The 16,446-nt window shown below is 34.4% G+C and overlaps 1 protein-coding gene across 1 annotated transcript in view; it reads left to right on the top strand.

The window, feature by feature from the left end:
- The window catches only part of LOC132746878 (uncharacterized), a 78,141-nt gene extending 62,709 nt beyond the window's left edge, over positions 1 to 15,432 (top strand). The window contains exons 11-19 of the mRNA XM_060736156.1: positions 671 to 863; positions 1,557 to 1,661; positions 2,534 to 2,767; positions 3,602 to 3,976; positions 5,534 to 5,656; positions 7,830 to 8,964; positions 9,529 to 10,465; positions 13,169 to 13,304; positions 13,687 to 15,432. Coding sequence (XP_060592139.1) covers positions 671 to 863; positions 1,557 to 1,661; positions 2,534 to 2,767; positions 3,602 to 3,976; positions 5,534 to 5,656; positions 7,830 to 8,964; positions 9,529 to 10,465; positions 13,169 to 13,304; positions 13,687 to 14,009 — 3,561 coding nt within the window. The 3' untranslated portion in view covers positions 14,010 to 15,432. The remainder of the gene's footprint in view (positions 1 to 670; positions 864 to 1,556; positions 1,662 to 2,533; positions 2,768 to 3,601; positions 3,977 to 5,533; positions 5,657 to 7,829; positions 8,965 to 9,528; positions 10,466 to 13,168; positions 13,305 to 13,686) is intronic.
- The last annotated feature ends 1,014 nt before the right edge of the window (positions 15,433 to 16,446 follow it).

Genomic DNA, 16,446 nt, shown 5'->3' with positions numbered 1-16,446 from the left:
AAAGTAGGTCACCGGAGCTAAAAATAGAAAAACCTTGTTAACACTCTAGCGGTCACATTTTTGCATCAATCATCATCAAACTTGATCAAGATGCTTGTCTAGGTGATAGCTCGGATGAGTTCAAACATGGGACATCTCGGATGAAAAACTAGGTCACCGGAGCTAAAAATAGAAAAATCTTGTTAACACTCTAGTGGCTACTGTTGTGATCCAAATATTCTGTTAATTGGTCTGAAAGTTTGTTTTGATGATTTCTAAGTCAAGATTGAACATGGGTCATCTTGGATGAAAAACGAGGTCACACCGCCCAAATATGGAAAAACCTTGTTAACATTCTAGTGGTCACATTTTTCGACTCAATTATCATCAAACTTGGTCAGGATGCTTGTCTAGGTAATAGCTTGGATGAGTTCAAAATCGCATGTGAAAACCTGTGACTTTTTTTCATGAATGTTAAAACATCATTGCTGGACTCGATGATCCTTTCTGTAATTTTTGCCTGAGGAAATTATTTCTCTGAAGGTGACTGCTAAGTATGCTTATACTTGGCATTTGGGTTATAAATTAATTAATTAAATACAATAGATTTTGTCTATTAAATTTCTGTTATTAATGTTTCTTCAACCAGCATCTTATTGATTTCTTATCAGGTGTTGAACTTTTATTTCAGGTTGACACAAGCAGAAGTCAGCCTTTTGGATATTTATCAAACAATATTCTTTGTTCTGGGAACACAGAAATGTTGAAATCAATCTTCAATATGGAGGTAGATGATCCGACCTTTCTTAACTTCCCGAGTGAAGAGTGCAAAAAAAGTGAAGAGAATTGTGGAAGATGTTTGTCAAGGGATGCTTGTGACAGGGGTTTGTATTATAGTCATTTTTTTCACCTAGTAAACATAGTTTGGGCAGGGGGCCTATATTGTATAATTGATATTTTCATGAAGCCAAAATTTTGCAAAAGAACATTTCAGACTAATTGGTGAGTTTTTACTTTATGTTCTGTTAAATTTGTATGAATCACTATGTGAGTTCCAATGCTTCCATTATCACTGTAACATGTCCTTAGGTGTTGGTATAAATAATGTTTAACAAAAGTTCAAGTTTAAACTTGGATAAGTCTATTTGTTAAAATCTTATAGTCTTCATGTTTTGAAAGATATCAATAATTCAGTTCAGAATGTGAGGCATCCGTGGCCGGGTGGTTAATGCTGTTGACTTCAACCCACTTGCCTTTCATCACTGTGGGTTTGAATCCCGCAGGGACTTCAGATTCTTTCATGTGAGAAAGCTATTCAGCTGGCTTACAGTATGTTGGTGGTTCTACTCAGGTGCCCGCTTGATCATGCCTGAAATAATGAACAGAATGGCATCTCTGAGGTCTTCCTCTACCAATAAAGCTGGAAAGTCGCCATAATTATGACCTCTTCTGTTTTGGTACAATGTAAAACCCAACCAATTCTTAATGCTTGCATTTTCCAAAGATAAAACCTATCTGAAGCGTAGATGGTGCTATGTTATAGTAGTAATTAGGGAATTTTTGCTTGTATTTTTCAGGTTCAAATTTAACCGACTGTTGTAACATTGGCTGCCATCAGTTAACAGACTGTAAAAGATATTTCTCGGCTCAGTGCCCAAACGCACCTATAGAATGTGCAAGGGGTGAGGTCATTTTATATTATCATAGGCTTTTTATGAATATTTTCCATTCATATAATAAGCAATTTCATTCCCACTACAATAAGAAGAAGAATGTTTTTATGATATATCATTTAATCCTAGGGGAAAATACATTTTAAAGTTTTTATAAAATAATGTTTTCACATTTTAAGGTTTCCATATTATAAGGTTTTCACATTTCACATGATACTGTTTTCACATTTTAAGGTTTTCACATGTTCAGGTTTTCTCATTTAAAATGATAAGGTTTCAACTTTTTTAGCGTTTTTTCTTTACAAAGTATTTTTATTTTAAGGTTATCTACAATGATTCGCACATTTAAAGGTTTTCACAGTAGAAGGTTTTTTACATTTAAAGGTTTTCACATTATAAGGGTTTCACATTTTAAGGTTTTTCACATCTTAAAGTTTTCACATTTCACATATTTTCACATTTTAAGGTTTTGCATAAAATTTCAGTTTAAAATTTTTTTACATCATAACATTTTCACTTTTTTTACTAAAAGGTTATAAGGTTTTCACATTTTAAGGTTTTTACATTACAAGACTTGTTTGTTACTGACCTTGCAATCACTTTGGTTAAGATTCAGATTCCAAAGTTAGATAGACAGATTGATACTTTTATATCCTCCAATATTTGAAGAGCTGATTGTATTTGAAGAGCTGGAAACAAAAGAATGAATTGCATATTTTATTTATACCTGATCTGTCCTGTCAGTATTGGGAAAGTTGTTTACATACTACACAAATTTTTATCCTTAGACTTTGTTAAAACAATGCTATAACTTTTCACATATCAAGTAAAGAAAATATTTAAAGCATTTGTGCATAACAAAGATTTTCATATTTATTCAGGGGACATAACCAAGTTCGGTATCATGCCAAGATATCCTAGCCTCATGAGTCAGTTTTCCTGCCATCTGCGCCACAGTCCGCCACAATACCTCTACCAACTTTCGTACGAGGTGAAAATACCCAGCATGCAAGATTTTAGTCTCGGAACTCGTAAGAAGAACATACTGTACAGGGACTTCTTGGACCAAAATAGTACAGATTTAGTGGATTACCTTATAATGAGGCACCATACAGGTACGTTTTTATTTTATGTAGGTTGACTTTTAAAATAATACTCGGGCTAGTCGGCTCATCGTGTAATAGCAAAATGAGGGACTTTTGTAACACCAATGCAAAACCATATCACCATGCACATGCATTTAGGTTTGCCTTTCTAATAAGCGGCATATAAAATAATTTAAGTGCCATAAGGATAAAGATTATACTTTTGAATATCACTTCTTCTCAAGGAAATTAACAAACAAGCCACACAACCACGAACATTCAGTTTTTATTTAAAACATATTGCAGATGTTTTGGCTAGATGCCTTCATCAGTGCAAAACATAATAAAATTACCAAAAGCGATGTCAAAACAGAACACGTGTTAAAAGCGCAAAAAAGTTTTGGTGTTTATACTTTAACCAATGTAAGATTTCATAAAATAACATTGCCTCATGAAAGCATTACCTTGGCAACAATCACACAGAGGGTGTTGCCCAGGAGAGGTTGTACTGTATTTCAGTAGATCGTAGACATGAGGAAAGTTGTTTTAGTGAAACTATTATTCATTTGTTGTAAGAGTTCACTTCTTAAGACGTTCTGTATGGTTTTTATGAAAGTATGATGATATTACTTTGATATTTCATCAAAGGATACCGATTTCAAGATATCAAGTGAAGAATTTTTCTTATTAAAATTTTTCTTTAAAAATTTGTCAAATTTGTTTTCAACTTTTTATGAAAATTTTTGTTTCTTGATTAATAGAATACATAATTATGATGGTTAGAAAATTTATGCTATATTTTGTTTACTTTTGTTTGTTTGGTTGCGTTTTAAGCTGATTTTTAACAAATTGTTTTGTTTACAGAAACCAAATATGATGATGAAGTGATTCTTACGGGCAGATTTAGAAATCGCGACCCAAATAACGTCGAGGAGTATACCTTACATAAACTGAAAACCCCGCACACTTTTGATCGTTACCCTGGCTACAACCTTATACATCGAGGTCGGAATAAGTTTCACACAAGAATTCAGTTCGAAACTCCGTTTTTGTACTCAACTGACAATTGGAGGGAGTACAACTGTTCTTTTAACGTGTCGAAGATTTATCCAGCTCAGCCTATATACGAGAATTATGGGAGATTAGTTAAACCTGTTGATATCAAGAAGAGGGACGGGAAGTTTAATTACCAGATTCTATCGGAATCCACTACACCACACACAAGATTTTATATTCAAGGTATTACCATATTATTTTGATTATGAAATCATCATATTTAACTGCATGTTCCTATTATTAAAGGCACATTATACCTCAGAAACAAATAAAATTAGAAATGGCAAACATGAAATTGAAAAAAAAAAAAATAATGGTTTAGAGAAATGATAGATGTTTGTTACCTGTAAAAAAAGTACTGTATCTATATTTTGCTACTTTTATGTTTCATTATTTGACAAATGAGCCCTGTCACGTCACAACCAACATATTGCGTTTGCGACCAGCATGGATCCAGACCAGCCTACACATCCCCGCAGTCTGATCAGGATCCATGCTGTTCGCTTACCAACTGTATTACAAGTAGAGAAACTGATAGCGAACAGCATGGATCCTGATCAGACTGTGCGGATGCGCAGGCTGGTCTGGATCCATGCTGGTCGCAAACGCACTATGTTTGTTTTGTCTTGACGCGGCTCAAATGTCAAATAATGAACCATTAAAGTAGCAAAATATAGATACAGTAGTAATTTGACTTTTATACAAAATAGTAATTCACTATCACTGTACTTATTGCCAAAAAGCAACAGATGAAAGATGGTTTGATAATTGGCCAATGATACTTTACAATAAAAGCACATCAAAAAAATTAAAAAGCTTTTGAAAAATAAAAATTAAAGCATATCTGAGGCATAATGGGCCTTTAAAGCTGAACGTTGCAAGATTCATGATTTTTTTCCAGAAATTTTACAAATTTGGCGTTACCAGCTATAGACAACACATGTATAATTTAAAAGAAATAAAATTAAATTAAATTAAAAAAAATATCTATATAGAATTCTGTACCTAAATATCTATATAGAATTCTGTACCTATCAGTGAAAGTTTTAGGGTCTTTTCTGATGGTCGCCACCATTTTTGTATTGCCTCTACGGAGTAGTGGCGACATATAAGGATCACTTCTCCGTCGTCTGTCCGTCTGTCACAAAACTTTCCGGTTCAATGATTTTTGTCAGAGTTATGGCCCTTTAATAATTTTTATTTGTAAAGTTTGTCCGGACTTTTCGTCTTATACCACTAAAGCAATTTCAATGAAACTTTACAGGATTGATCTGTAGCTCAAGTCCTTGCGCATATTGCACGGGTTTTCCGGTTGAATGATTTTTGGCCGAGTTATGGCCTTTTGATAAATAGTGTTTTTTTCTGTGTGTTGCCAGATACACAAAAGCTTGTCCGGACTACTCCTCATAAACTACTTGTGCAATTTTATCCAAACTTTACAGGAATGATCAGTACCAAGTCTAGTTGTGCACTGTCTGTCCGTCTGTCATAAAACTTGTCCCAACATGAAATTGGCCATCATGAGGCGACACATGTGATCACTGATCGCTTTTGTTAATATTACACAATGATAAATAAAAAATGAAATAATTTTCTTCTGACTTTTGACTTCATAGGCTTTGTCTACTGTCATATTAGATTTTTTGTTAGACACTTTCTGTATTGTAAATAAATCAAATCTGTGTGAAAAGCATCTTGTTTACTTCTTGCAATCAAAGTATATTTGTTTATTTATTGCAGAGGATACATCCATCTTGTCCTACTATCGGGACACATACCAATCAGTTAGAATCAATCCATGGGACTTACAGGGATCCATGAGCTGGGATCCAGACACTTATCAATGGAATATAACTCTAACAGGTCTGAATTGAGGTTTTATACATGCTTACTTCCCTTTGTATTATGAGTATTACAGAGTATAGCTAAACTGCACAAATATCTATATGCATACATGCCATAATTTTTGGACAGCTTTCCGGGACACTTTTCACCGCGGCAATAATGGATGTGTAGGCAGTTGTGGAAAAGGGGGGGGGGGGGGTGTCAATCGTATAACTTTATTATATTTGGACGACTTTCTCCTGAATTTTAATGATAAACAGTTAATTTACTAGTTTTAGAAGTAGTCTTTTAGGTCGACATATTTATCATTTCATAGTATTTCATTATTTCATTTATCATTCCCTAAAAGCTGAATGGGCGCAGCCATGTTGTTCACCCGTTATATCTTAAAGTCGTGATAATTACTATATGTCACGTAATGCAATTCTTCCAGTCATAAAAACAAACACTGCAAGGTGATTTATTTGACACCTTTAACTTTTTATTTGATAGATATATTTACATTGTTTGTAATAATTAGACTTTCGGCAAGTTAGCAATTGATCTAAAAATTAATGATTATCGGGGATTAACGATAATTGTTAAGGGCCGTAAACCATTAATTAACCCGGCCATTAAACGCTGCCGAATTCAACAGAGAACGTTAATTGCCGATGCATGAAGAAAGGTATTGCCGAGGGGAATCGACAGTCGATAATTGGGGGGCTGTATATTGTAAACTTGTAAGTGTCAATGTTCCTGTGTATTATTGGTGCCAGGTCAGAATATGTTTTACGATCAAGAGGTGAAATGTGCGAGATTTGATTTAAGAAAATTTATGAACATGTTGCAAAATATCCTGGTTTTAATTTTTTTCCGGGATCAAATCGATGCCCGGGACATCTCCGGGACAGACATCCGATTTCCGGGACAATCCCGGGCATCCGGGACGTTATGGCATGTATGTCTATATGTGACATATTTTCCTTTCCTGTCAGAGATCTTCTATTTATATCACTTATAATGTTAGATTAGTGTTACATTAATTAACAACTACAGGGCGGTCATCATGAAGCAAGATCACTTGGTAACTAGAAAGTTTGGGTTGTTGCTCTAGGGATATTAAATTTATGCATATATCCCTAATCCATACATGCCATAACGTCCCGGATGCCCGGGACAGTCCCGGAAATAAGGTGTCTGTCCCGGAGGTGTCCCGTAAATGATTTATGTCCCGGTAAAAAAAAATCTAAAATAATCTACTGTGAAGCAAGAAATTTTACATTTTTATTTAATTTTATGGTCAAGTTTTTATAAGCTAGTCTAGAACGCTAATGATGATCGATTATCCCCTAACAGCATTGCAATGGTGACACTAATCCTTTGATTGGTATATATACGTGCCCCTTCCAACAAATAATTTTGATCAATTAAAAGATTAATTGTTTACCCCATGTGGCTTCCTATGCGAAAGTGTCATACATTGTAATTAAAAACTGGCCAGTATAAATTTAATCTGCCTGGAGGCAGTTATTAGTGGTCAAACACCGTGAAAATTACCGCTAAATTTGAGGTGATAAAATCTACAAGATTCAGCAAATGTTTCATGTAAACGACATGGCTAATTGTCATAACTTAACATAGCTTTATTCTATTCTGTGACTGATTGAATTAACGATGCCTAAATACTTGAAAAAGATAGAAAAACTATTAATGATTCTTTTGTTTATGGTGTCATTAAATTTGCAAGTTGTACCGGTAATATAGGTTGAATGCCACTATGTAAATTTATAAAAAAATACGATTGCTGATCAAAGCCCCACCTCCAAAAGAAAAGTGTCCCGGAAATGAGTGTAAAAATTATGGCATGTATGCCCTAATCTGTCTTACTGTTATTATCATATTAGCAGATTACAAAAAGTAATTCACCACAACATGTTTGTTAAGAAAAGAGCACATGTCAATGTTTGTGGTTATATCTATTGTTATTCAAATTAAAGTTCAGACTTGGGATCTATCAATTTTGGAGCTTTACTTTAAGAAGAATTGTTGTTGTTGTTATGAAGAGGTTCTTGCTCTACAGAGGGGCCTCTCTGCAGAGGTTTAATGTTTGTTAGTCTGAGGTGCATAAAAGGTTTAGATATTTGATTATTATAGCTTATTATTGTATCACATGAACCAAATTTTTGACCTTTGTATTCTATATTTGCAGGTTCTTTAACAGCATGCCCTGGAATCTTCACGCTAGAAATCTACACGGCTAATATGGCCACGCGACTTGTTGTGTACGACATGGTTATAAACTGTCCGCAGGAATTCTCAGCAAGTTTTGAAATTAAAAGGAACTCTGTAGATTTTGTTGACATTTTTGTCGCTGTGCTTAACGATTCGGTCTCAAGTTACAGGACAGTTCTTTCATCTGTCCAAGGACCACAATATTTTAAGGCTGCGGCTGCTAAGGCAGTTGCTATGGAGACTGGAGAAACGCCACCATGGCCTCCGATGGTGATTATAGTAGCAGTATGCTTCTGTGCCTCAGTTGTACTGATAATGCTGTATTTATACTGTGATAAAAAGAAGTCCAAGTTCATTCCGACCGATATAACGGTACCGAAACCGGACTTAGGACCTCAAATTACGCTCTTACAGAGTATTGACAAAGTAAACAAGGAGCAAGGACTAACAATTCACACAAAGTTTATTATGATGACACTTGTTGTGTTATATGTCATATATGCACTAATGTTCTCTTTCACGGCATTGTTCGCCTTGTTTCACGTGATACAAGGTCCGAATCTAGGTCAAGTGACTCTTACTACAAATACAAGCGAGCAAGTGCAGTTTCAAATGCAGAGAACATTAGATACTATAATTGAATATGAAAATAAAGAACTGGACCGTTTGTTGAGATTAACTGAACAGCGAATTACTGCTTGTAGTAATCATATGAAATCCTCGCTACGTACTGACGTACCTAGTGGAAATCATGAACTTCGTCGAGTATTGTTAACTTTATTCCGTAATAATGGAACAGTAGATAAGAAACTGTCAGAGTATTTTCACAACAGACAGTCTTTCTATCAAAATGAGATTAGTAAATTTTTAGATGAATTTAACCGAACACTTGATACAAAGTTACACAAACTTCAAATATCATATTTGTCGTATTTAAAATCAGTAGCAGAAAACCCGTGGTTTACGGTCCCGAAGGAAATTTTTATGCAGCAGCAGATATTAAGCGGACGCCCGATTAGAAAGATTACTGATGATTTACCAGGGTTTCTAACTTGGCTGGAAATTGATAAAGTACAAGAATTGTTTGAAATGAAGGACATGATTATGACCAGGTAACTTTCATGTTTCGTTTCTTTTTATTTTTTTACCCTATACTGCACTACTTTGTATATAATAGACTTCCCCTACGTCAAAATTACAGCTGTCCATTGTTATACATGTATATTCTGAAAAGGTTTCATTGAATAAGGAATTACATGGTATTTGTATATTTAGTCAAAAAAGAGAAAAAAAATTGTATTAAACAGAAAGTAGAAGTATTTTTTCTATAAACATAGGATTTATCTTATTCACCATGTATGAAATTTATTATAATTCTCTGGTACTACCGCCACTCATGAGCTACTTATTTTTATACCACTTGATAAAATTAAATCCTGCATGTCTAGGTGTAAAATTTGTTCAGGTGTAACACTTGTTCAGGTGTAACACTTGTTCAGGTGTAATGCTTGTTCAGGTGTAATATGTGTTTAATTCAGGTGTAACACTCATTTGTTTGTCTTGGTAAGAGGAATGGATGATATCAATTAACCCGGCCACTACTGGGATGTGACAGGATAATGTCAATTTGACTGAAGATAAACAGATTAAGCTTTATTTCTTTCACTTTTTTTCAGGCTTTTGAAGATGATGCCAAGTGTGGACTTTACCCACTTGGTGAACAAAACAGAGAACTTTGATCCAGCATCAGTTAACGTTGATTTCAAACCATCAGAAAACACGTTTAAATTTTCATATAACAACCCTGACTACATATCGAGCTGGAACTTTGACGACGACTTGGCAGCATTTCCGACTGTAAAACCTTCCCCCAAAAGAAATAAACTCCATATTTCCAATATTAAAGGAATAATTTATCCAGTATTCATTTGTGCATTTTTACTGTTAGATAGTCTTCTGCTTATTTACCGCTTTTCATGGATGGTGAAAAGTTTGAAAATGTTCAAGACTGGTTTAGAGGAGAGAATTCCGTACGATTCAATGACGCGCAAGATATATTTTATATTGACGGGGAAGGAGGTGCCCCGGCCTGAAGACAGTCTCGACCATCCATATGATTACTATATGCATAATAAGGAAAATATATGGGGAGATAATACTGAACTATATTTCATGTATTGTACTGGTACGACAAAAGCCAAAGAGGAAATTTTAAGGGAAATTTGGCATCACAAACAACAGCGTAATCCGAAACAAGAGGAAAAACCCAGTGATAAAAACTGCTTACTTAGTTACTTTATAAGTTGTATGAAATCTTTGTATAGATTACTTATTTCTCCCGTTTTCTGGAGAATGGTATTCATATGTGGATTTGTGTTAATTTTATTCCTTGTTGCCAAGGCAACCAATGACCTTGTTACTCTAGAGTCAGCCATGTTTTTATTGGACACTGGGGCGATGTTGCCCATTCTGGAACGTCAGAATGACATAACAAACACTGTTATATCGGAGTATGGCTCTTACCTCAATGACTTTCTAGTTGGTTACAAGGAGAAGTTAGATGGCGAGGTACAGACTATTAACAGTTTACTCCTCAATGTTGCAGAACGACAAGTAAGTTTTCTTTATTTTTTCTTCTCTTTCTTTCTTAAAGTGGCCTACAGCTTTTCATCATTTGTTGTTTCAAACTAAGTTTATCAGTAATTTTATCTTGGAAAAGTGCATCATATCACTGTAAAGTCTTCTTTTTCTTCTTAAGCATAAGTGACGTTGGTTTCTAAAAATAGAAGACCAAGGAAACAAATTGTCCGTTCTACTAATTTACATATAGAGACCAGACTGGTAGATTAGAGGTATCGGGGGCTTTCTTTATTGTTTTTGTATTATGGCTAAATTCATTTTCCACCTTATTATACGCCCGTTTGAAAAACGGGACGTATTATGGGAACGCCCCTGGCGGGCAGGCGGGTGGCGTCCAATTTTGTCCGGAGCATATCTCCTACATGTATGGAGGAATTTTAATGAAACTTCATAGAAATGTTCACCACTATGAGGAGCAGTGTCGCGCACATGAACCAGGTCTATCGGTCAAGGTCACACTTAGAGCTCATTGAAAAATGCTTGTCCGGAGCAAAACTTCCACATGTATAGAGGGATTTCAATATTACTTGGCACAAATGTTCACCATTGTGAGGCGGAGTGTCGCGCGCAAGATTCAGGTCCTTGCAGCCAAGGTCAAGGTCACACATAGAGGTCAAAGTTCAGATAAAAATATGAAGATGTGTATATGGACCATTTAGTCATCATTTATTGAGGGATTGTAACACAAATGGTCATTATCAAGACTATGGCTGTGATACATATAATTTAGGTCAATATATACAAGGTCAAGGTCACTAAAGATGATGAAATATCCAGATTTTGTCCGTAGCATATCTCCTTGACGCATGGAGGGATTTTAATGAAATTTCATAGAAATGTTCACCATTATGAGAAGCCATGTCACGCACATGAACTAGGTCAAAGGTCAAGGTCACACTTAGAGCTCATTGAAAAACGCTTGTCCGGAGCAAAACTTCCACATGCATAGAGGGATTTCAATATAACTTGGCACAAATGTTCACCATTGTTAGGCGGAGTGGTCGCGCACAAAATTCAGGTCCCTGCGGCCAAGGTCAAGGTCACACATAGAGGTCAAAGTTTAGATAAAAATATGAAGATGTGTATAGGGACGATTTAATCATCATTTATTGAGGGATTGTAACACAAATGGTCATTATCATGACTACAGCTGTGACACATGTACTTTAGGTCAATATATGCAAGGTCAAGGTCACTAAAGATGGTGAAATATCCAGATTTTGTCTGGAGCATATCTCCTACATGTATGGAAGAATTTTTATAATACTTTATGGAAATGTTCACCACCATGATATGTATTGCTCCATGCATGATCCAGGTCTCCAGGTCAAAGGTCAAGGTCACACTTAGAGCTCATTGAAAAACGCTTGTCCGGAGCAAAACTTCTACATTCATAGGGGGATTTCAATATAACTTGGCACAAATGTTCACCATTGTGAGGCGGAGTGTCGTACGCAAAATTCAGATCCCTGCGACCAAAGTCAAGGTTACACATAGAGGTCAAAGTTCAGATAAAAATTTGAAGATGTGTATAGGGACCATTTAGTCATCATTTATTGATGGATTGTAGCACAAATGGTAACATTCATGACTACAGGTGTGACACATTTAATTTAGGTTAATATTTGCAAGGTCAAGGTCACTGGAGATGATTAAATATCCAGATGTTGTCCGGAGCATATTTTCTACATGCAGGGAGGAATTTTAATGTTACTTTATAGAATTGTAGTGCCCTGCACATGAACCAAGTCTCTAGGTCAAAGGTGAAGGTCACAGTTAGAGCTCATAGAAAAACGCTTGTCTGGAGCAAAACTTCTACATGCATAGAGGGATTTCAATATAATTTGGCACAAATGTTCATCATTGTGAGGCTGAGTGCCGTGCATAAAATTCAGGTCCCTGCGACCAAAGTCAAGGTCACACATCCTGTGCATATCTTCCCTACTGATTTGTTTTAAGGTTCATTTAACAACACAGTGCCAAGAAGAAAAACTTGCTTGCTAGATAACACTTATCCATAATGCCCCCATCTCCATCTAAAACAATTTATCTAAAAATAACATACATTGTACAAAATATTTAGAAAAGCTGAAGGCCTCTTTATAAAGTTTACTTCTGGTTTTTAGCTTGTCTGTTTCGAAGAAAAAACATATAACGATCCCTACGATGTCATCATCAGTGTTGTTGTAGTCATGCAAAACTCTAATGTAGCCCATTATTCAAACATTTTTAAAGTTACATGTACATGTATATCAATATGAAATCCTTGCAAATTATAACAAGGTGCAGTTGTTAGGCAAGGGGCATAATTCTGAAAGATATATTTGTAGAGTTATGCCTCTTAGTTTCTAATTTTAACTTAGAATTTTTTACAAATGAACGTTTGCACTGCATATGGTGCTATTGTTATAATATTACATTTTACTGCTTGTAATTCATTCTTGAAAGGGGATTTTTTAAGTACAGATTTCTAAATTAAGAAAGAGTAGATTGGCGCAAATTTTGAATCCAAGTTGAATCCATTATGTTTTAAGCTAAACTTTTATGATTTAAATCGTTTTCAAGTATTTTTTTTTATCATTCTATGTATTTTATCAAGAAAGTTATAAAAGATTGATGTATGTATATCTTAAATAATAAGTAGTATAATTTTAACTTGTTTTTTTTTTTTTGCAGAATATGCTGCTGAATACAATGATCTCAGATATGTGCAATTTAGCGGGACTTGACGCTTGCACCGACGGAACAAATCTAGTCACAATGTCCTTAACCTCGTGTAATTTCTTGCCAATACATTCTAAAATGTTTGAAGGTAAGTTCTTTCTAGCAATTGTAATTATTTCATATTTTTAAATCTTTAATTCATGAACATTCTTTCCTCTTTGTCAGTACTGTAAAATAAGATATTTTTGTGAGGGCCAAATTTCAAAATTTCACAAACTCAGCATTTCCAAGATATTGGCAAGGTTAAGTTTTTACTAAAATCTTTGTTCAGGGAGGGATTTTTAGAAGATTACCAGACTGTTACTTGAGGTACTGTTTTAATTTATTGTCACCGTCAATATATCACCACTTATGTACAGTGGATACATCTCTGTTTGATGTATGACGCATAAATTTGAGCGTATCAGTGATAATTAATTTATGATTTACTTATTTTTTTCAATTTTTTTTTTTTTCAATTTTTTTTTCAGGTTTTCAAAAGTCAGTGCTTCTAGAATATATTCAGAAGGAGTTGTCCCCCTTGGTCCTGAATCTGCGAAGTATTTTATTTAGTTCCATGTACTTACTTCTCACGTGCGCAGCTGCAATGTTACTGTGTCAGATAACTGCACGTGTAATCTATATCCATTTGAAAAACTCGCGGCACGTGAAAATTACCAAAATTTATCAGTTGCCAAGCAGCGTTAACGACCAGTGGCAGGACACCCATTCTTTGCGAGAGAAGGAAATGTATAACAGTCAATCTGTGATTGCAGAGAGTTGCGAGAGCGGTGTTTATGATATGACAAATTAGATGAATTAAAATTTAATGTTCCATAGTTGTATTGTTCAAGGTGATAATTGTAAATTCAGAGTGATGTAGTAAGCATGGTGATAATTCTTAATCGAGCTTGAAAAAAAAGAGCAAAGAATCTGGTGATAAAATTGAATTGAAATAAATGATACACTGTGTTTGATTTGGGTGATAATGTTAAACTGAAGTAATGGTACATTGTGTTTGATTTGGGTGATAAATTTGAATTGAAATTATGATACACTGTGTTTGATTTGGGTGATAATTTTGAACTGGAAAAATGGTACACTGTGTTTGATTTGGGTGATAATTTTGAATTGAAATTATGATAGAAATTATGATGCACTGTGTATGAATTTGGTGAATTTTTTTATATGAAATTTGGTGATAATTTTGAAATGATGCTAAAACAATGGTACAGTATGTAACAATTATTTTAGTAAAGCTTTTGTGAAGTGTTAAAATATTACAGAGTCAGTTAATCAAATTTTTTAGACTTAAGTGAATCATTTAATATCATTTAATACATTCGTACATGATTCAAATAGTTTTCTCATTCATATAAATAAAATGTAAGCCTTTGAGTATTATATGCATACATTATATTGTTAAGAAAGGGAACATTTACCATATTTTTGCCATTTAACGCCCCAGAGAGTTTGTATTTTTTCAAAATGGATGAGCTAATTAGAACTTAAAAGTTTGCTTTAAAATATGTTTATGAAAGATACAATTCAATTATAAAAATTATTAATCATTCATTATTATGATATAATATATATATCTGGATTATGTTTTTGATATTACATTACTGGAATGTCAATAATGGTTATTTTTTTAAATGAAATTACAAAAATGTATTTGGACTGATATTTTATTACAGATTACTAATTATAGATTACTAAATCTATAATGTAAGATTTTTTTTCTTCTTCAAATTGTGGGTAGGGGCACTGTTTAGAGAGGGTGGGGGTATTAATTGGAAACAATATGGTATATAATGGGTTTTGCTCTGTTTCAAATTTGGAACGGTTAAATCAAAATGTAAGGGATCCACATAACAAAATTGAAAAATTCATGTAGCTACCAACTGAAAGATTGAAAGATCCTGACCAGACTGCACAAATGGTTTTGTCCATATTATTTAAGTCCATCCTAGATATTTAGCATGTTAAAAGTTCAACAAGTCACACAAGCCAAATTAGTTTATTTGTTTTAGTTGATGACAATTTTTGTTTTTTGAATATTGTTCTAAATTTTCATGTAAAAAAAGTATAAATCTGAAGGCATGCTGATTTAATTATTTAAATTTTCAGACGTTGATTTTGTCAACATAAAATATCACTTATATCATGTTGGTTTGATCTTACATATTCATTATAATGATCTACTGTATCTTGTGAAATAAAATTTATGAAAATAAGCTTTGTTATTTTGTTGTTAGGGTGAAAATTCCTTTTTTCTGTCTTGACGCACTCTGTCTATCATGAACTTGCAATTTTTAGCATTGTAATGTAATAATATTATTGACCGTAGTTAAACTGTACGGACAGACAGACGGACGTCCAGGCGAAATGAAAAAAGGGACCATTTCTTTTATCTTGTTTTGTTTAACAGAGGCCTCTTATTCTATTGTTACAGTTACGGAATTATAATAATAATAATAACAAGCAATTATCATAGTATTGCAAGCAATCCATAAGTCCCCTACCGGTTAGAACCCCAGCAACATTATTTGCAACAATATTTACAGAAAATTCCTTAGGATCCATGCGTTATTTATTGTTTTTGAAGATGAAAACTTGTGTATATATTCACATGTTCACTCACTATACACCCTTGGATGGGCATAATGTCACTTTAAGCCAATGCTTATGAGGGCATGAGAGATGTTGTACTTGAAATTGTCTGTCATGTATAAATTTTATACAACAAAGTCTGCAATTTTCAACTACATGTATTTATTTTTTGCTTTCATAGTTCTCAAAAGATATTTCAAGGGTTTTGCTTGACTGGGGGTGGGGAGGGGGTGCTGGGATGAAGGGAGGGAGAATTCAACAAGGGCGCTGCAATAAAATAATTGAATTAGGGAAGAGGCAATTAAATCTATTAAATTTTCTGAAACATATATGAGCCGAGTCACGACAAAACCAACATAATGGGTTTGCGACCAGCATGGATCCAGACCAGCCTGCGCATCCGCGCAGTCTGATCAGGATCCATGCTGTTGGCTATCAGTTTCTCTACTTGCTATAGGGTTTGTAAGCGAACAGCATGGATCTTGGTGTGGATCCATGCTGGTCGCAAACCCATTATGTTGGTTTTGTCATGACGCGGCTCATATATTAATCAACCTTATTGTGTTATCGACTCTAACCCCTCGACTACGGAGGCGGTTTATTGTACAAAGTGAATAACTGAGCAGGACCAACATTTC

The sequence above is a fragment of the Ruditapes philippinarum genome, unplaced genomic scaffold (genome assembly GCF_026571515.1).
Source record: "Ruditapes philippinarum isolate M1 unplaced genomic scaffold, ASM2657151v2 ctg3539_1_1_1_1, whole genome shotgun sequence".
NCBI lineage: Eukaryota > Metazoa > Mollusca > Bivalvia > Venerida > Veneridae > Ruditapes > Ruditapes philippinarum.
Note: the sequence above shows the minus strand (reverse complement) of the source record. Positions and strands in the feature narration are given on the sequence as shown.